The sequence below is a fragment of the Telmatherina bonti genome (genome assembly GCF_933228915.1).
Source record: "Telmatherina bonti genome assembly, chromosome: 13".
In the NCBI taxonomy this organism is placed as follows: Eukaryota; Metazoa; Chordata; class Actinopteri; order Atheriniformes; family Telmatherinidae; genus Telmatherina; species Telmatherina bonti.
Window position 1 is genome coordinate 5,770,308 of NC_136611.1, and position 26,701 is coordinate 5,797,008.

The following is a 26,701-nucleotide window of genomic DNA, read 5'->3' on the forward strand; positions in this document are numbered from 1 at the left end:
AACGAACAACAAGTGCTTCCTTTACATTTTGTTGCAAAATAAAAACGATTTTTCTAAGTTTCGACCAACAACAATTGTGATTTGCGGGTGTTTCAATTGAACAATGTCTAGCACATTAGCATCAAGTGTCGTAAAATCTCTCGTGAGATTTTACAAAAACTGCGGTTAATGCAAACTGGCCAGTAGCGTTATTTTAGGGTTTTCTACTTGCTGCGAAGAATTTGCTTCGGATTTTCGAAGCTTTCCTCCCTCACCTTCTTTTCTAAAACTCTGAAATTCCCTGTTGTTTATTGCACACTGTGCCATCTTTACCGGGAATTAACTGGTCACGACCATATATGGTCACGACCCCCCACGTCACGTCTGGGGACACGTAAACACAAAAAAAGTGTTTCCATTACACTTTTGCAATATATTTCTATATCTAAATGTCTGAAAAAACACCTCTTTTTTTAGCAATATTTGAGACTTCTTTTAAATGTAGGTGTTTCCATTAGCGGGTTTTTATGGCGATATTTAGTTTTTGGAAAGTTTTCAGGGTTTTCAGCGTGGGAGGGGGCACATGCCACAGGGGTCTGAAGCCAGATGCAGCTGACAGGCTCGTCTTTTTACCAAAACTGTGTAAATGAAACAAAAAACAGCAAGAATGTAATAATACATGTATGTTAGAAATATAGCTTTAAACAACATTCAGGGATTTAAAAAAAAAAATAGGATTCTGTATCAAAGAGGTCAATTTTCATTTTTATTACCTCATTGCCAATGTGGGCAATTGTTTTGGTTATTTAATGTCTAAATACTCTAAAAGGAATCACTATTTTTTTCCCAAAAGGAGGCCATTTTATTTATTATTTAATTATTTAAATTATATATATTTATAATATATATAATATATAATATATTTATATTTATATTTAATTATTATTAGTTTTTTTAATTTTAGAATAAAGTTACACAAGTGAAGTGAGGCCTATTCCTAAATGTATGATCAAAAGCTAAAAACTATCTCACAGTGGAAACGCACTAAATGCAAACATGTTTTTTATAATGTTTACAGTGGCAGCGCCTGCATCTCTTATTTAACAACTTGTTTAGTTGCACTTTAAATTCAGGTAAATATTTGAGGTTTGTAATTTATTACTATTTCTTTCTTTACAGTAAGGGGAAAAAAATCGATTAAAATTGGAAATCGGATTTGATTTCATTTTTCAGCCATATTGCCCAGCCCTGACCCCTAGTAGGCGTGGGCCCCTGGGCCTGAGCCCATAATGCCCGTCAGATAATCCGGCCTTGATCTGGTCAAAGCGTTCATTGGGATCGCGAGTCACCTCAAAGTCACACAGCAGGTCCTGGAAGGCGGTGGAGTTGGGAATGATGGAGGTCTCGTGGCCGCTGTCCACTGTCCCCACCAGAGAGAAGGTGAGGTGGAGGATGTGACTGTTCAGCAGCGAGCGCTTCTTTTTCAGCAGCATGGCGAGCAGCTAAGAGAGGAAATAAAAACAGTTTACACGCTTTAGGTCACAGCGTCGGACCTGCAAACACTGCAAACTGGACCGCTGCTACTTTCCTCAACGGTGACTAGCTAAACACAGACTGGACTAAAATGTGAGTGTGGTCTATCAGACGTTCACACTGCAGGATATTTATGCCTTCAGCGTGGATAATCTGTACGTCAAAAGCTGAAAACGATCAGCAAACACACCTCCGGATGCTCTTCACACACATTAAATCATGAATGCACCACTGCAGCAGTTTCCACAAACGGGCTTAGCGGTCATACGGACATGCTTTCAGTGTAATCCATCAGAAAGAAAACAAAGTTTTTTCCTCTTAACTCCAGGCGCAAATAGGCCGCTAACTTCAGGCTAAATTTAGCTCGGCTATCCTAACGTCAGTTCATCAGCGAATGTGTGTTTTTGACGCATTTGGCATCACTATGGTAAAAAGTTTGGTCAAAATCGATCTGATGCTCGTTTTCTGCCTCATAACAGATACTGGGAAGTATAAAATTACATTATATAATAGTTAATTAATTATGTAATGAATATATACCTACAAAGTAACTCAATAAAAAAAATTTGTGTGAAATATTCAGACTCAAACTTGGATGAGGTCAATGAAAACATGAATCAGCGTTATGCGTCTGGCGTCCAACCTGGTAGCCTTTGATGCGCTCCATCTCCTTACTGGCCAGTGGGTTGCTCTTCACGACGCACACCAAAGCTTTCACGGCCGCATACAGCCCCTCCACGTCTGACGCCATGGCAACCAGGCCCAGGATGGCCGCGGCTCCTCCCACATACTGCAGGTTGGTGGCCACGGGTTTGGGCGTGAAGGCGCGGACGCCTGAAAGGTGCAGGAGGAGATGACTTACGCAGGAGAAGCAGGAAACAGGGTTAGCTGCCAGAGAGGTGGTTTACCTAAATATCCGATAACTGCAGCTCCAACGGTGCGTGCCGCTCCGTTGAGGTGTCCGGCGGCGTTGTGGATCAGTTTGACCGGAGTGGCGTTTTCATGGGAGGACACGGCGAGCTGGAGACAGAAGGAAGGAGATGTTCAGGCTGCGTGAGATGTACCAGCAGAGGTTATTCTAGAAGAACCCAGTCAGGATGACGTGTGAGGTAAGTTGCAGTAAAAGACGTAGATGTTTTATATTTATGTACTTTTGCTGAAAGTAAAATTTTTTATGTCAAGTTTTCAGTTCAGCTGACAGTAAAATGAGATTATAGTTTTATTCCCATGAAACTCTGCAGGTGTTGCTTCCAGTGAGTTGCAGCGAACCGACAAACTGCTCAGTTTGGAAAAATGAAGAAACCTTTGCTCAATTTAACTTGATTTCATTATATCTTTTTTTAAATTCATCTTATTCTATTTCATTTAATTTTATTTTAGCTTTTTTAATTAAAATGTTCTCATTTTTTCTTATTTCAGTTTATATAATTTAATTTAATTTAAATAAATTCATATTCAGTTTTGTTTTACTTTGTTTCCTTTCACTGAAATATTTTTTTTTATATCTATTTAAATTGAATTAATTTTATCATTTTTTGGTTTATCTTAATTTAATCTTTAGTATTTCTTATTATATTTTATTTGATTACATGTACTTTATTAATCTCAGTGTGTTCTATTTTATCTTAATAAATTATATTTTGTTCTGATTTTACTTTTATCTATATTATTTTATTGTATTTATTTTTTGGGGGATATCTTTAATTTTGCTCCATTTAATTTTATTTTAATGTATTTTATTTTTATTATTATAATTAGATGTAATTACATTTTCTTTTGTTCACTTCATTAAATTAAATCTAAATTTTTGTTTGATTTCATTTAATCTTTATTTAAATTTAAAAAAATTATATTCTAATTTGATCTATTTCACTCTATTTGTTTAACTTTTTTTGTTTCATTTAAATACATATCATGAAATTTTATTTAATAAGTCATCTGATGTGATTTTATTCAATTAGTCATTTAAAAAAAAGTCATTAAAATATTTTACATTATTTTTCTTTGTTTTTTTTGTTTTTTTTAAATGACATCAAATAATTTAAATAGTTTTCTGTGATTGAATACCAGGATGTATCTACACATATGTTAGTTCAACTGTTTTCTCCATCTACAAAATTAAATCTATGCAACAGAACCTAAGTAGAGTTTGTTTTTATTATTTATGATCCAAATCTTCCCTCTTCGTAAACTTTGCAGAAAAAGCTGCATCACCAGCCTGCACCGTTACCATGGGAACAAACTGATTCTTTTATCCGTTACATCAGCCTGACAGGATTTTCTGGAAGTCAGAGATGAAAACTTATCAGACACTCAAGTAGATCATTCACCATGAAACAGATGTGACATCGCAGAGGAACTGATCTCCACAAGCGTCATACTCAAACTGCCAGCAAAGGTCAGATCATTTAACAACCAGTTAGTCATCAGTAACCAGTCAGTCGTCAGTAACCAGTCAGTCATAAGTTACCCATCGGCCGTCGGAAACCCGTTAGTCATCAATAACCCGCCAGTCGCCAGTAACCAGTCAGTAACCCATCGGTCGTAAGTAACCCATCAGTCATCAATAACCCGCCAGTCGCCAGGAACCAGTCAGTAACCTATCAGTCGTAAGTAACCCATCAGTCATCAATAACCTGTCAGTAACCCACCAGTAACCCATCAGTAACCCATCTGTTGTAAGAAACCCGCCAGTCATCAGTAACCTGTCAGTAACTCATCAGTCATAAGTCAACCATCAGTCATCGGTAACCAGTCAGTAACCCATCAGTCATAAGTAACCAGTCATTCATCAGTAACCCGTCAGTCATCAGCAACCTGTCAGTCGCCAGTAACCCGTCAGTAACCTATCAGTTGTAAGTAACCCATCAGTCGTCAGTAACCCGTCAGTAACCCATCAGTAACCAGTCAGTCGTAAGTAACCTGTCAGTAACCCGTCTGTCGCCAGTAACCCGTCAGTAACCAGTTAGTTGATAGTAACCCGTCAGCAACCCATTAGTCGCCAGTAACCCATCAGTCACCATTTAGTCGCCAGTAACCTGTCAGTAACCCGTTATTCACCAGTAACCCGTCCGTAACCCGTTAGTTGATAGTAACCCGTCAGTAACCCGTTAGTCGACCAGTAACCTGTCAGTTACCCGTTAGTCGCCAGTAACCCGTCAGTAACCCGTTAGTTGATAGTAACCCGTCAGTAACCATTTAGTCGCCAGTAACCCGTCAGTAACCCGTTAGTCACCAGTAACCTGTCAGTAACCCGTTAGTCGCCAGTAACCCGTCAGTAACCCGTAAGTTGATAGTAACCCGTCAATAACCAGTTAGTCACCAGTAACCTGTCAGTAACCCGTCAGTAACCCGTTAGTTGATAGTAACCTGTCAGTAACCATTTAGTCGCCAGTAACCCATCAGTAACCTGTTAGTCGCCAGTAACCTGTCAGTAACCCGTCAGTAACCAGTTAGTTGATAGTAACCCGTCAGTAACCATTTAGTCGCCAGTAACCCGTCAGTAACCCGTTAGTTGATAGTAACCCGTCAGTAACCATTTAGTCGCCAGTAACCCGTCAGTAACCTGTTAGTCGCCAGTAACCTGTCAGTAACCCGTCAGTAACCTGTTAGTTGATAGTAACCCATCAGTAACCCGTTAGTCCCCAGTAACCGGTCAGTACCTGTCAGTAACCCGTTAGTTGATAGTAACCCGTCAGTAACCATTTAGTCGCCAGTAACCCGTTAGTCACCAGTAACCCGTCAATAACCCGTTAGTTGATAGTAACCCGTCAGTAACCCGTTAGTTGCCAGTAACCCGTCAGTAACCATTTAGTTGCCAGTAACCCGTTAGTCGACCAGTAACCTGTCAGTTACCCGTTAGTTGATAGTAACCATTTAGTAACCAGTTAGTCGCTAGTAACCCGTCAGTAACCCGTTGGTCGCCAGTAACCCGTCAGTAACCCGTTAGTTGATAGTAACCTGTCAGTAACCATTTAGTCGCCAGTAACCTGTCAGTAACCAGTTAGTTGCCAGTAACCTGTCAGTTACCCGTTAGTCGCCAGTAACCTGTCAGTAACCCGTTAGTTGATAGTAACCATTTAGTAACCAGTTAGTCGCCAGTAACCCGTCAGTAACCCGTTGGTCGCCAGTAACCCGTCAGTAACCCGTTAGTTGATAGTAACCTGTCAGTAACCATTTAGTCGCCAGTAACCTGTCAGTAACCAGTTAGTCGCCAGTAATCCGTCAGTAACCCGTTAGTCGCCAGTAACCTGTCAGTAACCCGTCAGTAACCCGTTAGTTGATAGTAACCCGTCAGTAACTATTTAGTCGGCAGTAACCTGTCAGTAACCAGTTAGTCGCCAGTAACCCGTCAGTAACCAGTTAGTCGCCAGTAACCCGTCAGTAACCCGTTAGTCACCAGTAACCCGTCAGTAACCCGTTAGTTGATAGTAACCTGTCAGTAACCATTTAGTCACCAGTAACCCGTCAGTTACCTGTTAGTCGCCAGTAACCTGTCAGTAACCCGTCAGTAACCTGTTAGTTGATAGTAACCCATCAGTAATCCGTTAGTCGCCAGTAACCTGTCAGTAACCCGTCAGCAACCCGTTAGTTGATAGTAACCCGTCAGTAACCATTTAGTCGCCAGTAACCCGTCAGTAACCCGTTAGTTGATAGTAACCCGTCAGTAACCCGTTAGTCGCCAGTAACCCGTCAGTAACCATTTAGTCGCCAGTAACCCGTTAGTCGACCAGTAACCTGTCAGTTACCCGTTAGTCGCCAGTACCCGTCAGTAACCCGTTAGTTGATAGTAACCCGTCAGTAACTATTTAGTCGCCAGTAACCTGTCAGTAACCCGTTAGTTGATAGTAACCCGTCAGTAACTATTTAGTCGACAGTAACCCGTCAGTAACCCGTAAGTTGATAGTAACCCGTCAGTAACCAGTTAGTCACCAGTAACCTGTCAGTAACCCGTCAGTAACCCGTTAGTCACCAGTAACCTGTCAGTTACCCGTTAGTCGCCAGTACCCGTCAGTAACCCGTTAGTTGATAGTAACCCGTCAGTAACTATTTAGTCGACAGTAACCCGTCAGTAACCCGTAAGTTGATAGTAACCCGTCAGTAACCAGTTAGTCACCAGTAACCTGTCAGTAACCCATCAGTAACCCGTTAGTTGATAGTAACCCGTCAGTTACCAGTAACCCGTCAGTAACGCGTTAGTTGATAGTAACCTGTCAGTAACCATTTAGTCGCCAGTAATCTGTCAGTAACCTGTTAGTTGATAGTAACCCGTCAGTAACCATTTAGTTGCCAGTAACCCGTTAGTCACCAGTAACCCGTCAGTAACCCGTTAGTTGATAGTAACCCGTCAGTAACCCGTTAGTCGCCAGTAACCCGTCAGTGACCCGTTAGTTGCCAGTAACCCGTCTGACCTGCTTAGCGATGGCTTTGCTGTCCAGCTTGTTGTAGACTTTCCGTATTTTGGCCACAGTGAGCGTAGAGACAGACAGCGCGTAGAGGCTGAAAGAAACCTTCTCCTCTGGCACCAAGGCAACTGGAGTCGCCGGCATGACTTCTGTTTTCGAGTCTTTACCTGACGGAGAGGATGAAAATGGTGAAAAATGGTAAAACAGTCAGTAAAACATCAGGACACTAGATGAAGAAGTCGGACCACTTACAGGGAAGGTAGACGGCCTGAAAGCTTCCTACGTAATCAGGTCCCAGCTCAAAGATGGCGGCGACGCTGGTGGCGGGTAAGACCTCCTCCAGGAAGTGGCTGGGGCCGAGACGCCACACCAGGCTCGAGAGCTGGCGCTGGGCGGGCGGCGTCCCCACGTAGCCATACACGGTGCTCACCACAGGAGGGTTGGTGGAGCCAGAGCCGCCGGGAGTGCTGTGGATGTAGTGAAGCTGGAGAGGAAGAGGAGCAGAAGACGAAGTTTTCAACCAAACACTGAACTAAGAACAGAACTCTGTTGGAAGGGAAACAGGAGAAAGAGCAGCTGAAACCTGATGTAAACACAGTATCTGCAGATTCAGGACTATCAGAGCTGTGTTTGGTCGTTTCCGAAGCGTGAACCTCAGCAGGAAATGAAGTGGCTGCTATCAGCGTTCCCGCGAGGGAGCGTTGACTTCTGGTCTGTGGTCTAATCTCAGAGGAATCTAAAGTTTCCACACCACAAACCACAACACAGAGTCCCAACCGTGGCAAAAAAACAGTACAAAGGCCAACACGTTCATTCTTCATCCGACCACCTTTAGGTTTCTCTGCAACTTGACAAGCTTCTGCAGCGTCTCCACAATTATCTCCATCCAGGTTTGCATTTTCCTCCCAGATCTCACAGTGATGATAGAAGTGATACTTTATGAAGAACTAAACAACCCCCATGTGACCAAATATAAAACATCATTAGAGCCAACAACACAAACGCTAAACAACACAAACATTAAGGAGTAAAAAGTAAACAGAATCAGATAAAAGTGTCACCATATTGCCGGGTATTTAAAGAAACTGTCAATTAGGAAAGCTCTGAGAGGTCAGACCTCCACCGATGCCATGAGTTCTAGTTCTACATTCATATGGATACACCATTATACTGCTTTTATGGCTTTTTTTGTCTTTGTTGTCTTCATCAGTCACAGCACCATTACACTCATCATCTCTACATTGTGGTGTTTGTTGCATGTTTGTTCTCTTGCAGTGATGAAAAGTTGTTCCTGGTCTGGATGGTAGTATCCAGAATGCCGTTCCTGTTCTGGATGGTAGTATCCAGAATGCCGTTCCTGTTCTTGATGGTAGTATCCAGAATGCCGTTCCCGTTCTTGATGGTAGTATCCAGAATGCTGTTCCTGTTCTTGATGGTAGTATCCAGAATGCCGTTCCTGTTCTGGATGGTAGTATCCAGATTGTTGATCCTGTTCTGGATGGTAGTATCCAGAATGTTGTTCCTGTTCTGGATGGTAGTATCCAGAATGTTGTTCCTGTTCTGGATGGTAGTATCCAGAATGCCGTTCCTGTTCTTGATGGTAGTATCCAGAATGCCGTTCCCGTTCTTGATGGTAGTATCCAGAATGCTGTTCCTGTTCTTGATGGTAGTATCCAGAATGCCGTTCCTGTTCTGGATGGTAGTATCCAGAATGTTGTTCCTATTCTGGATGGTAGTATCCAGATTGTTGATCCTGTTCTGGATGGTAGTATCCAGAATGTTGTTCCTGTTCTGGATGGTAGTATCCAGAATGTTGTTCCTGTTCTGGATGGTAGTATCCAGAATGCCGTTCCTGTTCTTGATGGTAGTATCCAGAATGCTATTCCTGTTCTGGATGGTAGTATCCAGAATGTTTTCCCTGTTCTGGATGGTAGTATCCAGAATGTTTTCCCTGTTCTGGATGGTAGTATCCAGAATGCTATTCCTGTTCTGGATGGTAGTATCTAGAACATTCTTCCTGTTCTGGATGGTAGTATTCAGAATGTTGTTCCTGTTCTGGATGGTAGTATCCAGAATGTTGTTCCTGTTCTGGATGGTAGTATCCAGATTGTTGATCCTGTTCTGGATGGTAGTATCCAGAATGTTGTTCCTGTTCTGGATGGTAGTATCCAGAATGTTGTTCCTGTTCTGGATGGTAGTATCCAGAATGCCGTTCCTGTTCTTGATGGTAGTATCCAGAATGCTATTCCTGTTCTGGATGGTAGTATCCAGAATTTTTTCCCTGTTCTGGATGGTAGTATCCAGAATGTTTTCCCTGTTCTGGATGGTAGTATCCAGAATGCTATTCCTGTTCTGGATGGTAGTATCCAGAATGTTGTTCCTGTTCTGGATGGTAGTATCCAGAATGCCGTTCCTGTTCTTGATGGTAGTATCCAGAATGCCGTTCCCGTTCTTGATGGTAGTATCCAGAATGCTGTTCCTGTTCGGGATGGTAGTATCCAGATTGTTGATCCTGTTCTGGATGGTAGTATCCAGAATGTTGTTCCTGTTCTGGATGGTAGTATCCAGAATGTTGTTCCTGTTCTGGATGGTAGTATCCAGAATGCCGTTCCTGTTCTTGATGGTAGTATCCAGAATGCTATTCCTGTTCTGGATGGTAGTATCCAGAATTTTTTCCCTGTTCTGGATGGTAGTATCCAGAATGTTTTCCCTGTTCTGGATGGTAGTATCCAGAATGCTATTCCTGTTCTGGATGGTAGTATCCAGAATGTTGTTCCTGTTCTGGATGGTAGTATCCAGAATGCCGTTCCTGTTCTTGATGGTAGTATCCAGAATGCCGTTCCCGTTCTTGATGGTAGTATCCAGAATGCTGTTCCTGTTCGGGATGGTAGTATCCAGATTGTTGATCCTGTTCTGGATGGTAGTATCCAGAATGTTGTTCCTGTTCTGGATGGTAGTATCCAGAATGTTGTTCCTGTTCTGGATGGTAGTATCCAGAATGCCGTTCCTGTTCTTGATGGTAGTATCCAGAATGCTATTCCTGTTCTGGATGGTAGTATCCAGAATGTTTTCCCTGTTCTGGATGGTAGTATCCAGAATGTTGTTCTTGTTCTGGATGGTAGTATCTAGAACATTCTTCCTGTTCTGGATGGTAGTATTCAGAATGTTGTTCCTGTTCTGGATGGTAGTATCCAGAATGTTGTTCCTGTTCTGGATGGTAGTATCCAGATTGTTGATCCTGTTCTGGATGGTAGTATCCAGAATGTTGTTCCTGTTCTGGATGGTAGTATCCAGAATGTTGTTCCTGTTCTGGATGGTAGTATCCAGAATGCCGTTCCTGTTCTTGATGGTAGTATCCAGAATGCTATTCCTGTTCTGGATGGTAGTATCCAGAATGTTTTCCCTGTTCTGGATGGTAGTATCCAGAATGTTGTTCTTGTTCTGGATGGTAGTATCTAGAACATTCTTCCTGTTCTGGATGGTAGTATTCAGAATGTTGTTCCTGTTCTGGATGGTAGTATCCAGAATGTTGTTCCTGTTCTGGATGGTAGTATCCAGATTGTTGATCCTGTTCTGGATGGTAGTATCCAGAATGTTGTTCCTGTTCTGGATGGTAGTATCCAGAATGTTGTTCCTGTTCTGGATGGTAGTATCCAGAATGCCGTTCCTGTTCTTGATGGTAGTATCCAGAATGCTATTCCTGTTCTGGATGGTAGTATCCAGAATTTTTTCCCTGTTCTGGATGGTAGTATCCAGAATGTTGTTCCTGTTCTGGATGGTAGTATCCAGAATGCTATTCCTGTTCTGGATGGTAGTATCCACAATGTTGTTCCCGTTCTGAATGGTAGTATCCAGAATGTTGTTCCTGTTCTGGATGGTAGTATCTAGATTGTTTTTCCTGTTCTGGATGGTAGTATCCAGAATGTTGTTCCTGTTCTGGATGGTAGTATCTAGATTGTTTTTCCTGTTCTGGATGGTAGTATCTAAATTGTTGTTCCTGTTCTGGATGGTAGTATCTAGAACATCCTCCCTGTTCTGGATGGTAGTATCCAGAATGCTATTCCTGTTCTGGATGGTAGTATCCACAATGTTGTTCCCGTTCTGAATGGTAGTATCCAGAATGTTGTTCCTGTTCTGGATGGTAGTATCTAGATTGTTTTTCCTGTTCTGGATGGTAGTATCCAGAATGTTGTTCCTGTTCTGGATGGTAGTATCTAGATTGTTTTTCCTGTTCTGGATGGTAGTATCTAAATTGTTGTTCCTGTTCTGGATGGTAGTATCTAGAACATCCTTCCTGTTCTAGATGGTAGTATCCAGAATGTCACCGGGATCCACATCTGTCTTTGATAACTTGGAAAACCTGTTGGTTCTCCTGGATTTTCTCGCCATTTACTGTGGAGTTTTATGCAGATATACTGAAAATGGTTTAATTTCTCTAGTTTAAAAGACCCGTTTTAGAATAAAAATAATATAAAATCTTTCCAATTGTTTTTGTGTAACTTTGTGCAACAACATGACCTCATGGAGGTAATAAAATACAGTAAAAGTGTCGCCATATCACTTAAAAGCAACTCTAGGTAGGTTTACAGGTTCACGATGGGAGCAGTCGGACTTTCAGCAAATCCCACAGATTCTATCGATTTAGTGGAGTTTATATTTAACCGGTGAGTTAAATCCAGGTGGTTTCTGGTGTCTCTTACCTAAATATCGATCAAAGTTCTGATATTTTGGAATTGATTTTCTCCAAACACAAAACAATCCATCATTTTACAAGTTTCTTCATGTTTTAAATATTGATAAATAATTGATTATAAATAAACATTTCTAGATATGATGCCAGGGACACAACAGGTGCAGCGATTTAATGAAACATGCCTCATACGAGCCAAACAAACCGAGTCTGCAGCTCTGAAGCCTCTGAAAGGCGGACGGGAAACTTACCTTGACAGTATTGACGAGCTGCCCGTCGATGTACAGCGTGGCCATGCTGTTCTTCAGCATGCCTTTGCTCATGACCAGCACCAGGTGGTGCCACTGGCCCTCGGCGATCAGCTCCCCGCAGCGGAAACGGGCGCAGCAGGGCAAGATCTCATAGAAGGAAGCCTCTTCACTCGACTCGTCCGCTGCTTGATGGGGTGGGGGGCAGAGAGAGGCAGGAGGCGGCGTCAGTGACTCACAGACGTAGAAACCTCGACTCAGACCGACTGAAAACCTCCAGAACCTTCATTTAATATGAAAACATGTTTCCCAACCGGGTTAGACCCTGAACTGTTCCCAGTACCGGGTTAGACCCTGAACTGTTCCCAGTACCGGGTTAGACCCTGAACTGTTCCAAGTACCGGGTTAGACCCTGAACTGTTCCCAGTACCGGGTTAGACCCTGAACTGTTCCCAGTACCGGGTTAGACCCTGAACTGTTCCAGTACCGGGTGAGACCCTGAACTGTTCCCAGTAGCGGGTTAGACCCTGAACTGTTCCCAGTACCGGGTTAGACCCTGAACGGTTCCAAGTACCGGGTTAGACCCTGAACTGTTCCCAGTACCGGGTTAGACCCTGAACTGTTCCAAGTACCGGGTTAGACCCTGAACTGTTCCCAGTAGCGGGTGAGACCCTGAACTGTGTCAGTACCGGGTTAGACCCTGAACTGTTCCAAGTACCGGGTTAGACCCTGAACTGTTCCCAGTACCGGGTTAGACCTGAACTGTGTCAGTACCGGTACTCTCTGACGTAGTAACGGAAGACAGTTAGTCTTACAGTATGTCTGCAGCAGCTCCTCCTTGGTGGAGACGGTGAGAGAACGGTCTTTGGCAGACAGAACCACGGCCAGACAGACGTAGTGCTGCTCCGAGGAGTTTGCCCGACGGACCACAGTCAGCAGCCGCACCGGGTGGGCCTGGGGAGCCGCGCTGAAGCGCTCCACGCAGAACCAGGTGGAGTAGCTCAGGCCTGATGGAGGAGGGAACAGGCGCTCACCTGGAGGAGAAAGAGGAGGAAGACGTCTTTACTTTAACATCACTTTCATTTATTTAAAGATGGGAGCTTTAAACCTTCTCCAAGGTACTACAGTGCGGTACCTGGAAGCACTGCAGGGGATGTGTGAGGAAGTTAAAATAAAGAAAAACTTTTTATTTATGTATTTTCCATCTTTCTGATTTAATAGATGCAGCTTCAGTTTTGTATGATGAGCCGATCAGGATTACTATGAGCATACGGCAAGGAATTTCCCTTTAGGATTATTATAAGACTTTCACTTTAAATTAATTTGAAATACGGGAATATCTGGGATAAAATGTTTTGTACATTTATTGTGATAAACAGGTAAATAGGTAAATATGTAATATAAGGTAAATATGTAAATAAAATAAAAACCTGTATAAAAATATAAAATAGAAATATAATGTATGTGATAATAAAAAAATGTGATAAAGGTAATAAAACATAAAAATCTATCAAATTGAATTTTATAAAGAATTTGTAAATTTTATTTAATATTAATTTATAGTTTAAGAAATATAATAATAATATATTAATAATAACAATAAAATATTATTATTATTATTATTACTAATAATAATAATAATCATAGTAATTATGGTAATGATAACAATGATAATACTAATAAAAAAATAATGACAACAATAATAATATAATTATAATGATGGTAATGTTACAATAATCACAACAATAATAATAATAACAAAAAACAATGACACTAATAATAATAAACATTACAATAACAATAGGGCCTTGCCATACTTCGTATGGCTCGGACCCTAATAACGATAATAATAATAATAATAATCTGTACATATATTAATGCTGAAAAAGGTTAGTAAAATACTTGTTTTGGGCAGACATTGACATGAATAACATTGACATCCAACACAATGCTCTGACTGAGGTTTAAAGCTTCAGCTGCATCATAGAGAGATATTCACCCTGAAAACTTTGCTTTTTAAAGTAAGCCTAAATAAATGTGTCATTTGTGTCATTTTCTTTTATTCCTCAACGTCAACACATCTTCTGATATTTACAGCTTTATTGTGACTCCAAAAGCGTTCCAGCAGACCGAGAGGTTGCAGATTTACTCATAGATCCGAATGTTGCAGCAGAGGCATGAAAACACGCACAGGGCTCAAAGAGCCGAGGATCTAACTTGTTTTTACAGAACTCAGGTTATCCATCACGGTATCAGAACAAATCATAACTAGTCTAAAAGACCCTGAAGGAGCTGGAAAATGTTTGTTTCATGCGTATCTGTCAGAGCTCCTGGGCAGGATAATATTTTCATGATGATGAAGTCACACATCCGGGTTGGAAGAGGAGCGGGAAGCAGGGGAATGGGATGAATTAGGGAAGGAGGACGTCGGAGGGACTGGGATTTAGGGTTAGGACAGATTCACAGCAAGAAAAGAGGTGAAGAAAAGGAATCGGACACCGATACAAGCAATGGAAATGGAAGAATGAGTGACAGGAAGGAAAGAATGGAGGAAAAAGAGCAGGATCTATAAATAACGCTTGGAGAGTGGCTGGAGAAGACAGGAGGAGAGCAGTGGGGGGGTGGAGGTGTACGGAGAGAGGATGAATCGGTAAACAGATGGAGGAGTGATAGTTACGTACCAGAGGAGTCTCGCTGCGCTTCATAAATACTAAATGAGCAGACATGTTGAAAATTCAACCATCACGTCACCCGGTAATTTTACATCTGCCTTGCAGGAAGAAGAAGAAGAAGAAGAAGAAAAGCTGTCGGTGGATAATAGGTTTTCCAGTTAATTCTGGAACAAACAGATTTGTTTCCACGCTGCAGAAACATCCCGTCATGTCTGAGGAAACCTCAACGACAGCTTCGGGTTTTCGTGTGAAAGCAGGAATCCTCCTGGGCCGCTTCATTTGGCTTTAAGGTGTTTTTAGTTTCTCTTTTGCATGAATAAATAAAGAAAACATAAAATAAAAGTGGAGAGGTTTGAAGATGAAAGTCGATGAAGATGAGAGGGTGTCTGCAGCAGCGAGGAAGTGTCACATTCATACTAAAACGTGGTGAGTTGGGATGTGCGCGGGCGAAAATAAAGCAGACCAACCTCGGCTTGTCTGAAAAGTAATTAGTCCATAAAGCGAACACCTGCTTGCATCATCCTTCACCGCTGCAATCAGGCATCTGCAGCGACCAACAGCGTCGCTGTGGAGGGATTTACCCTCCTTTTCCTCTACAGGATCTTTCTCTTTCAGACACACGGGAGGGTTTAACGCTGATTTTGTTGTTTTAAATGATTTTTAGGGTCAGAGTGGCTTTTATCTGACAGCAGCTGGACAGGAGAGCGGGTCAGACGGAGCAGAGGGCCGCCGCGCTCCGGCTACGGCGGGGGGGTTCGGGTTAAGAGAAATCATCGATAGCCGTTGTCTGTATTAAGTGTTCGACCGCCTGAATGAGATGGAAATAATCAGACATATATGCACTGATTTGGTGTGATTCTGCTGGATTTTGTGGTCTATGTCCATCAGGTATAAAACATTGGGTTCACCCAGTTGAGCTACACACCAGTTTCACCCCAGTTTCGCCCCAGTTTCATCCCAGTTTCATCCCAGTATCATCCGTTTCATCCCAGTTTCACCCCAGTTTCATCCCAGTTTCGCCCCAGTTTCATCCGTTTCATCCCAGTTTCGCCCCAGTTTCATCCCAGTATCATCCGTTTCATCCCAGTTTCACCCCAGTTTCATCCCAGTTTCGCCCCAGTTTCATCCGTTTCATCCCAGTTTCGCCCCAGTTTCACCCCAGTTTCGCCCCAGTTTCATCCCAGTTTCGCCCCAGTTTCACCCCAGTTTCATCCCAGTTTCATCCCAGTATCATCCGTTTCATCCCAGTTTCATCCGTTTCATCCCAGTTTCATCCCAGTTTCGCCCCAGTTTCGCCCCAGTTTCATCCCAGTTTCATCCCAGTTTCACCCCAGTTTCATCCCAGTTTCATCCCAGTTTCACCCCAGTTTCATCCCAGTTTCACCCCAGTTTCATCCCAGTTTCGCCCGTTTCATCCCAGTTTCGCCCCAGTTTCATCCCAGTTTCATCCCAGTTTCACCCCAGTTTCACCCCAGTTTCATCCCAGTTTCGCCCCAGTTTCGCCCCAGTTTCATCCCAGTTTCACCCCAGTTTCATCCCAGTTTCACCCCAGTTTCACCCCAGTTTCATCCCAGTTTCACCCAAGTTTCATCCCAGTTTAACCCGTTTCACCCCAGTTTCGCCCCAGTTTCACCCCAGTTTCATCCCAGTTTCACCCCAGTTTCATCCCAGTTTCGCCCGTTTCATCCCAGTTTCGCCCCAGTTTCATCCCAGTTTCATCCCAGTTTCACCCCAGTTTCACCCCAGTTTCATCCCAGTTTCGCCCCAGTTTCGCCCCAGTTTCATCCCAGTTTCACCCCAGTTTCATCCGTTTCATCCCAGTTTCGCCCCAGTTTCGCCCCAGTTTCATCCCAGTTTCACCCCAGTTTCACCCCAGTTTCATCCGTTTCATCCCAGTTTCGCCCCAGTTTCATCCCAGTTTCATCCCAGTTTCATCCCAGTTTCACCCCAGTTTCATCCGTTTCATCCCAGTTTCAACCCAGTTTATTCCCAGTTTCACCCCAGTTTCTCCCCAGTTACAAGCAAATTAATTTACGGTTTAAAACGTTAAAATACAATTTTAATAAATGAAATTTATATGAAATAAATCAATAATAATAAAATAAAGACTGATCATGAATACATAAAACAAAAGAGAGAAGTTTAACTTTAATCTTCACTCTTTATAGTTTAATTTTAATTATTTGTTTTATTCTTTTTTTTTATTGTTTTCATTTCTTCTTCCTTGTACGACCTGTTGTTTTATTGTGTTATTTATCAGACATCTCTAGTGGGAGTTTCCTACCTGTTCCCATTCCGCTCAGCACTGCTCCATCGCTGACTCCGGAGGCGTTGGTGCTGTTGGTGGGAGCGTTGTGGGGCGCCAGGCTGGGGAGAAACAAGCACCTAAACGGGACAGAAGAAGAAAGATTAATGTCTTCCAGCTGTGACAGAAACAAATCACGTCAGCTGACATACGCTGCCACCGTAAGAAGGAATTTACAGCATGTTTGCTGAGTTACAGCTGCTCGCCATCCCACTGAGGAACTCTGAGAAAACTCGTCCAGATTCACAACAGCCGGAGTAAATTAGCTGCTTTTAAGACACAGAAGCCTCCAAACATGCAAATTTCAGCCCTAAAACCGAAAAACATTAATAATGCATGAGGTGAGAGTGGAAGTGAGATAAAAACACTTCTTCAGGCTTTTTTTTTTTTTTTTAAAAGGAATCTGCTGATTCTGGTTGCATCTCCTCACACCTGAGCTCAGGTTAAAGCTGATAAATCCTCAATTAATGACAGAGAAAATCAGGACGAGCAAAGAGACATTCACGTAACGCTCCGTCATCGTCTGAAAAGGCTTTTCCAGCAAAGCTTCAACAAAACGACAAAACGAACTTCACTTGTGAGGTGATGAATTCTGCTGACTTGATGGACTGAAGGCACCAGAAGCAGACATCAATATTTATGAAATGCACTAATTTATTGATATTTTACATATTCAAAGGAGCCCCAACTGGTTTGGGAATGAAGCAAGACTGATGTCAGAGGTCAGAGGAGAATGGTCAGACTGGTTGGAGATGATGGAAAGACAACAGGAAGTCCAGTCAGCACTGGTTCCAACCAGAACATCATCTCTGAACACACAACCCGTCCAGCCTGGAGGCAGGATGATGCACCATGTCACAAAGCTCACATCATCTCCACCATGACGATGAGTTCACTGTCCTCCAACGGCTCCACAGTCACCAGATCTACATCCAGCAGAGCAGCTTTGGGACGTGGAGGAACGGAAGATTCTCTTTTTAGGGTTTTCTTCCAAGTTTGTACTTTATTCCTTTATTCCTCAAATAATTTCTCAGCTTCTTGTTACGTAGCGGTGTGTAATATGTACATTTAGCCTTATTGTTAATGATTCATCATCATCGTGAATTCGAATTTGTACCGTAGCAAACATTTATCCAATACAAAGTTTCTTCAGGACAATAACGTTTATCTCATGGTGGATGTGCAGCCGAAAGATCAGCAGCAACTGTGTGATGTAATCATATCACTGTGGAGCAGAATCTCCCAATCCCTCCATGATCATCGGACACCAAGAACTAAGGCAGTTCTGGGTGTAGAAGAAGGTCCAACCTGGTACCAGTAAGGTGAACCTGATAAAAAAAAAACCAGGCTACTAGAGCTGTAATGACTTTAATTGGATGCTAAAAGGTGTTTTTTAATTTCCCCTTCTTGTGTTTGCACCTTGACAGGAAGGTCAGAGGTCAGGATCGGTAGCCAGACAGCATCCCTGAAACTGGCAGGATTCCACTGATTATTATTCACCAGTACTCTTCTCAAGGACACACACCACTCTGGCCTTGTGTCCAACGAACAACCAGTCGCAGCCAGTTCGTCCCCAAACCGCTTCTATGCAACTCCACACCTCTTTTTTCCAAACGACTCATCACTCTGATCAAATCAGACAAAAAGAAACCCAGAGTCTGCTTCATCCCCATCTTTCTACACCAACATACCCTTCCTCATCCTCTTCTGGGACGGCAGGCAGGGCGAGTGTGTATTCATGTGTCTTGCGTGTAAGCATGTTGTGCATGACAGTGTGTGGTGTTACGTGGGAGCAATGACAGAGTCTGTGTGTGTGACTCCTAATAGCAGCAGCAGCATCAATATTTTATGTTGACAGATGGGAGAAAGTGGGCCACTGCTTGGCTGCGACTGTGCTGCTGCTGCGGGAGAACTTCCATGTTCTATTTTGAGGCTGCCGCTGCGACGAAACCTACGAGCTCTGACGGAGAAGAGGAGGCAAAGCAAAGAAATGGTGGATCAGGAAGTGCAATCACTGAGGGGTTTCTGAAAGCAGCCAGGATAAATAAGCAACTGTGGATCTAAAGGTTTCCTGACAATGTTTTGACATTTGCAGAAATGATGAAAGGTTTTTTTTCTCCGTTTGTGTTTGACTTGCCTTTTTAGAGCTACAGGAGAATATAATCTGGATGTATGCAGACAATGTTAATTAAGATGCCAAAATAACCCCTGCAACTCTAATAAACGCCCCAAACAAAGTGCAAAGTTTTCACATTCCCCCATCTCAGCTGTAAAATCGGCATCCCACCGGGGTCTATACCAGGACCTTTGTTATTGACTCTTTATATTGATGACCTTCTTAATGTCTGTACTGAAATGACGTTCGTTTGTGTTTGCAGATGATGCTGTAATATCCTGTAAAGATGCTAAAATAACAACTGCAACTCTAACAAAGTTGTCATGTCGGCATCCCGCAGGGGTCTATCCCAGGATCTTTGTTGTTGATTCTTGGTATTAACAATTTATGGGGCAAGGGATATTTTTGATCACTTTGTTTTCTTTCATATTCGGCATTAAACATTTTTTTTTGTGAATGTAACAACCGAATGGAGGTCTTGTTTCATACCAGGACAATTTTAGGGTAAAATTTCTAATTTCAAGGTGTTTCACCGAGTGCCCTATAAACGGTTAATGAGATTCTTAATGTCTGCAATGTAATTAAGATCGTTACGGGCGTAGTTTTGTCCGAAATCAAGGAGGTTAGCGATCCATCACTTGTTGCAGAAAACTGAGCAATACTGCCGTAAATCCTGGGGGCAGTGCTGAGTTTCATAGCCGCAAGAGGAACAAATCAGAGAAGAAGAAAAGGAACGGGAAGAGTTCTGCAAAAACATTGTGGGTTTATTCTTCGACTTCTGTTTTTTTTCCCAAATAGTTGTAAATAGTTGGACATTTCCGCCATGGACATCATATATACATAGACGCCGCATAGTATCATGCTGCCTATGCGAGCTGATGTCTCATTGCGCCGCCATCTTGGATGGGTCTCCATGCACCTCCAATACATTTATTTGTAAGGTGTAGGTCCAACCACAACAATAATTTAATAAATTTTTACCTGATTTTTCTCACAGTTTGGTTTGTTACTTAGGGCAGAGATATTGTTATGATACAGATCACTGTAAAACATTTAAAGCAAACTATGTGCTTTTATGCTAAAATATTTTTATAATGCTATTTAACAAAGACATAAGGTAGCTACAATATAAATGTATAAATGAATTTGATACTTACATATTTGATTGTTTATTGATGCATTTGGATTCATCCGTTTATTTTTTATCTGGTTTAATAAATTATTATTCAACCTTGTGAAATGTAATTCCACACAATCTGCTTTCAATATTTCGCCAGTTATTGCAAACGTATGCTGAACAAAATACGGGAATAGTTGCTGGTTTTCTCTTGACAACGGTTGACTCTGTCTTTTATTTATATTTATTGATTTATCAATATAGAGATACAGTTGTACAAAGTCTAAACATAGAAGTGAACTCAGCACTGCCAACTAGTGGATAAACCGACTTAAAAACCAACAGAGTTGTAAATGGACGTTCCCATTTACGTAGGTAAGGAAGCAGATTGATATTTTAATCCTTAGAAAACTAATCTGACTGAGATAAAAGCTATGTAGATGTTTTTACGAGTGCTTTAAACTTCCTGTTACAGTCTAAAACTGTCAGATAAGGAAGACAAATTGACAGGAAATGGTAAATCTTGAATAAATCTCAGAAAAACAACACAAATCTCAGGGTGTGGTGGACTCTGTCAGCAGCACAGAGGAGCAAACAGCGACACATGATATAAAAAGCAGAAAATAAGCCTATTTGTATGCGCAGTTCCACAACTGGAGGCGAGTGATCGCCTCCTGCTGAGGCAGCTGCAGGTGCTGCGAAACAATACGAGGAGAAATAACCTGGCACCCTGAGGTGGGTGTTGCTGTGGGGGGGGGAGATTGATCTGCAGAAAGATGAACAGACAGTAGATTACAGAGAGAGAACACCATGTGAAACCCAAACTGCTTTTCACCAAAGTATATCATGAAGACTGCAGCAGTTGTGGAAAAAAACAATGTTTATTATTAAATCACTAAATTCAAAAATAAAAATGTACGAATAAAAGCCACTTATTTTCACATGAGCAGATTAAATATGTTTTGCAGTTATCAATATTTGGTTTCAGAAGGAAAAATATGTGTGTAAACATGGTTCAGACTGATGTCAGAGCCGTCAACGTGACGCATCAACTTCTACACAAATGAACTCGTATTGATTATTAATACCAATAAAGTTGCTCCTTTTACAAAATAAATACTTACATTATCACAATTTGATTCCGTAAATCAAGTTTAATATGTTTAAAATAATTATATCAAAGTTTCACTTGACCAGGTCGGAATGAAATTACCCGTATGGAGTTCCAGTGTGGACTTGCTAACATGGTGGATTCCAACTCTGCAGTAACATTACACGCTACATTCAGAGAGACGGGCGTTAAGGCATAAAAGCTGCATGTCGGAGCACAATGGTGTCATATCTGCTGTTTAATTTTGTTATTAACACCACAGTGTGTTTAAGACAGGGTCAGTTTTCACTTATTAGCTTCACCTTGCTAATAACGGACCAGACCCCATTTTTCCTTCATGTGTGTCACAGATCCAACAGGGTGGAAACGTTCCTCAGAGATTTCCTCCATGTTGACATGAAGCATCACACATCATGATGAGAACCTCCCAAAGCTGCTCTGCTGGATGTAGATCTGGTGACTGTGGAGCCGTTGGAGGACAGTGAACTCATCGTCATGGTGGAGATGATGTGAGCTTTGTGACATGGTGCATCATCCTGCTGGAAGTTTCCATCAGAAGATGCCACACTGTGCTCAGAAAGGGATGGACATGGTCAGCAGCAGGACTCAGGTAGGCTGTGGAGGTTAAACCATGTCATACTGGTACTAAGGGGACCAAACTGGGACCAGAAAACCTCCCCCCACCATTCCAGCAGCAGCAGCCTGAAGCGTTGATCCTGACGGCAGGATGGATCCATGTTGTCATGATGTTTCCAGCAGATTCTGATCCTACCATGTGAATGTGGAGCTGAACTGGAGACTCATCAGACCAGCAACGTTTCTCCATCTTCTATTGTCCAGTTCTGGTGAGTCTGTGGGAATTGTAGCCTCAGTTTCCTGTTCTTACTGACAGGAGGGAACCCGCTGTGGTCTATCTCATAATAATAACTTTTTATTCCATAATTATTACTTTAAATCACCGTTATAAAATAATATTTTTAACTTAATAGCGTAAGAAATGCAGAAACTTCACCAAATGAATGCAAATATTACAAAGTGTAAGATAAGAAAATGTTGAAGCTAAATTTGTCAAATGATGCTTTAGTAAAGTTTCAGGTCTTCCGTGTATTGAATGATGTCATGGTGGTGAAATGATCCACTAACAGTAAATTCAGAGTGAACACAAGAGGCTCAGGGTTTCTGACACGGTCAACAGTCACAACATGCAGTCTGGAGATGCTTCTAGTACACATACGACACAGTTTTACTCCTGTGAAATACAGTTTACATGTGTAGTGTGAGAAGAAACTAGGTTACTGACCCAAAGCCCTCCAACGACGTGTCAAACTCCACAAAAGCGGGCGTGACGGCCGATCCGTAGAGGCGTATGTCGTGGGGCGTTGTCATGGACACCAGGCACTTGACTCGGGTGAGGGGGACGGTGCTGCCCTCAGCGGAGCGCACGAGGCTGCGGCTGATGCGGTACTGCCCGTTATCCTCGGCCGGCGTGGTGAAGACACTGTCCGGGCCGAAGCCCTCCATGGACATCGTCATGCTGTCTGTGAAGTCAAGAAGGACGAGTTCAGTTCAGAAGGGGCAAAACGCAGCGCCGAGGAGGTCATCCATCCATTTAGAGAAAAGTAATTCAGATATAAGTTAATGATTAGCAATTGTGAAAAGGTTGGAACATCTTGAAATGGACATCATCGTGTAGATCAGGACAGAAGAAGAAAAATTTCCACAAACTACTCAACTTCTGATTTGAAGTTTAGTAAATTTAATGTTTAAAACTGACGTTTATTCTGAGCGTTTCTGGAGCTGTTGTTGACCAACAGAGCTACAACGCTGGGAAACCTTTTTATTCTGCTACAGAACATCACTTCAAGCCACCATTTCGCTTTACAGCACCGCATCGCACGCCAGCAACTGGATATCAACACGCTGGCCGTCCTGATTCAGCCAAGAAACCCGAAGGAATGTAAGCGGAAGAGAGGAAGATAAAGATAAAGCGACAGATATGATAGAAACCAACATCAGGCTGACTTTTACTGGCTGGAAAGAGCTCAGAGAAGAGACAGGATGCAAAACGTTGTTAGGGGCCACTAGAGGAAGAAACTGTGCCTAACTTCAGCAGTGTTGCATCAAAACACATGGAAAAAAAATAGTTTCTGTGATTTTTTTAGGCAAATGTTGGTCTTTTACAAATCATTTTGTTACTTTAACGTTTACATACATACAACTTATCAAATTAACTGGAAACTATGTCATGAGTTAGCAATTTCACTCTTTCTATGCTCCAAACATGCTGTATTTCCTGCCAGGATTCCTTTTTCTTTTATTTTTTTTTTTGGATACCCATTAGCTTATAGCAGTTAGCTGCAGCTATTCTTAATGGGGGTCCTTAGTTAAATACAATAAAGATTACATGTATTCATGTTAATATTCACATACCAATATACATATACATATACATACCTGCATACACGCTTACACATGTACTGTATACATATAAAAGCATATCCATACATAAATACATACATATACACATAAATATGTACATACACATGCATGTACATACATAGACTTATACAAATTTAGAAATTCCATTGTTAAACAGATACTGACGTAATGTTTTTTTAACTCAATCCCATTTACTGTTGATAAATGACTCCACTCATTACATTCGTCTGTAAAATTCTGTCTTTTTCAGTGCATTAGTTTTAGCTTGAGGTAATATAAAATTATTTCCAGCTTCATGGCGGTTGCTGCGGCAACAGTGTTGTATGTGGCTGACTGATGTGTGTAATTATTCATATGTATGAATAATACTTGTCCGTTCCTCAATGTTAAAGTAGCCGCTCTGCAGGGTGTCTCCATGTCTGCGATTGGTCAGAAACTGCTAACTCCGCCCTTTTTATGTGAGCGCACTAATCAAGCTGGTTGGATTACTATGTTGATAACCAACTTCTTTGTACCATTTATCCAGATCCCAAATGTCTGGTTAGTCAACCCAGGTAACAGAGAAATATCCAGGTTTCTAAATCACACTTTCTGTGCGTTTGCATGGTAGTTTTAATTCGTATTTAATTCAGAATAAAAGTTAATTCCGCCTTAAACTGATGAAAAACGACCATGTAAACACTTAATTCCTAATGCAAATTTCTATTCAGAATTAAACTTAATTCCGATGTAAGTGTCTGGTTTATTCACATTTTAATTCCGAACTATTTAATTCCTCTGTCATGTAAACCTTCATTCTGCTCTAAGTTAATTCTGGTCGTTCTGAGCATGCTCGTTACCTTGTCCTGTCCCGATGACGCGCGTTGTTTTACCTCCCGTGTTCGGTGGTCTATCTTTCTTCTCCTTCTCAGTTGCTGCAGAAAGTGAAGTAGTATGCTGGTGTTGAGCTGCTACTTCACATTTATAATAAAAATAGCAGCGAAGCTGGTACTTATTTTGTAGTTTTTACAAGTTAGGACTGAAAAGACGAGAATTAGGGAGCCAACTTTGTTTATTTCTGGTATACGTCATACGTCACGTGCACCCTCTGTCCAATCAGAACCCTTCCCAACCCGCCGCTCTAAAGAGGAATTAAGTGAGGACGTGTTTCATTAAACATTCATTTGGAATTATTTTCATGTAAACTCGTAGGAGAATACGTTAATTCTGAATTAGAAACATCATGTAACCGTAGCCATTGTTGGACAGACCTCTGGCTACGGACATGCACTACATGTTTTCTGATGTCAAGAAGAGAAAAAGGAAATGAGGCTAAAAAATAGCAGAACTTTGATGGAAAGCATGATTGATAACCTGTCAAATGAGCTGTTAGCTTTGTGACTTTTGCCTCACAGCAGAATAAACGTTTATTTTTCATATAAGGAGAAAAAAAATGAAGTGCTTGGAGTTGGCTTTACAGCTAAACTAACATTTATATACTTGCTGTTAATGCTCTGCTTTCTTTCTCCCACACAGCTTACTTCACTGAGAAACCACCCCACTATGAACCGCAATTTAATTAACTGTAACAGCATCAGTTTTCTCACCAGCCTGTTAGATCCAACATGGATAAATAAACATCTGGGTACCAACACAGAGTGCACTAAACGCCTCTAAATCAAGCCAAGGACGTTTATTCTCCCAGAAAGCCTCCAGAACACACTCGATATTCCACCTTCTGAGAACATGGACTGCTTTATTTGTTAATCATCAGCAGACGTGACAAACACCACTTAGATGAAGGGAAGAATTACAGCACGCACCAGCGGCAGCTAATAAACCCAACCGTTCTCATGGAGAAAGGCGGCGATGTGCGCTCAAACGCCGGCTGCTTGTACAGCGCGGTAATTAGTCGGGACTTAACATCCATTATCAGCTGGGAAGAGACAATAAGCAATTAAGACGTGCTGAGAGCCGAGAAAATTACAAACCTCGCCAGCTGGTAATGGGAAAACAAAGCATTTTCATTAGATTTACAGCAACAGGCGGAGCGTTGCCTAAATTACACATCCTGACCATTAGATAGCTTATCAACTGTCTATTTTTTTTATATCCAAATAAGAGTTTATTATATTTTACAATTACAAATGTGATTATTTTAGTTTTTACCTCAATTTTATGAGAGGAAATGGTGAAACAGGGTAATACCAAATGGTAAATTCTAATAAATCCAGGTTTCTTTCCAGCAACTTCCACCATCTTCAAAGCTCACAGAGGCGTTTCCTTTCCAACAGATAGTACAAGCAATTTTTTCAGGCAATTAAAGTGAGCATCGGTGAAAATTGCAGCTCATCCAGCGGAGGATTCGTTGCAGGGAGAAGCTGATGACCTTTGTTAAAGTCTCCCCAGCAGGAAGCTTGCGTTTCTTTGACAGGTGAGAACGGCTGGAACATGAAGGTTTAATCCTGCTGAGGAGAGAGCCCCCCACTTCTCGGTGATAAAAAGAGATGCTTCACTTCGCATGTGTTTAAACTGCAACTAACGTCAATGCATATACCTAATTTATAGACCTATTTTTGTGACATGACATGAATAATTAACCTAAAAGTTCGTATTGTTGATAAAAACAAACACAAAAATCTCTGATTAAGCATCTCCTGGTAAATACAGTGTTGTTAGTGTATATTGTCTAGGTTTAAAAAACTGATTAATTACCAACTACATCAAATACGTCATTTATCAAATAATCAGCGGATCCTAATTGTTCAAGCCACTCTTGGTCATACAGGATGCAAACATGTGGATAAAACTAACAGCAATGTCACATTTTCATCAATATTTTCAATTGTTTTCTGTATTTAGGAAAGATGGCTTCAAGTACGAACCGTTGCTGGGTAAGGACTGCTCGTGAATCCAAACACCATTTGGGATTTTAATGCAAATTAAACAGAAGAGGTCAGACCTGCAGGACTTTCCGTTTTGTGTTGAGGGACCTCTTCTGCTGTGAGCTGTTTCTTTAGACCCAATATGTCCAGAAGTCAGCAGCCAGACGTCCAACACATTGAAAGTCTTTACAGATCTCTTCTGGCTATTGGTCAAATCTTCCA

At 41.7% G+C, this 26,701-nt stretch overlaps 1 protein-coding gene across 1 annotated transcript in view; it reads right to left on the reverse strand.

The window, feature by feature from the left end:
• Positions 1 to 26,701, reverse strand: part of wdfy3 (WD repeat and FYVE domain containing 3) — a 137,567-nt gene that overhangs the window by 44,723 nt on the left and 66,143 nt on the right. Inside the window, 9 exon segments of the mRNA XM_079252111.1 lie at positions 1,329 to 1,481; positions 2,156 to 2,346; positions 2,421 to 2,532; positions 6,924 to 7,084; positions 7,170 to 7,401; positions 11,859 to 12,040; positions 12,671 to 12,889; positions 16,812 to 16,912; positions 22,477 to 22,714. Of these exon segments, the coding sequence (XP_079108237.1) occupies positions 1,329 to 1,481; positions 2,156 to 2,346; positions 2,421 to 2,532; positions 6,924 to 7,084; positions 7,170 to 7,401; positions 11,859 to 12,040; positions 12,671 to 12,889; positions 16,812 to 16,912; positions 22,477 to 22,714 (1,589 nt within the window).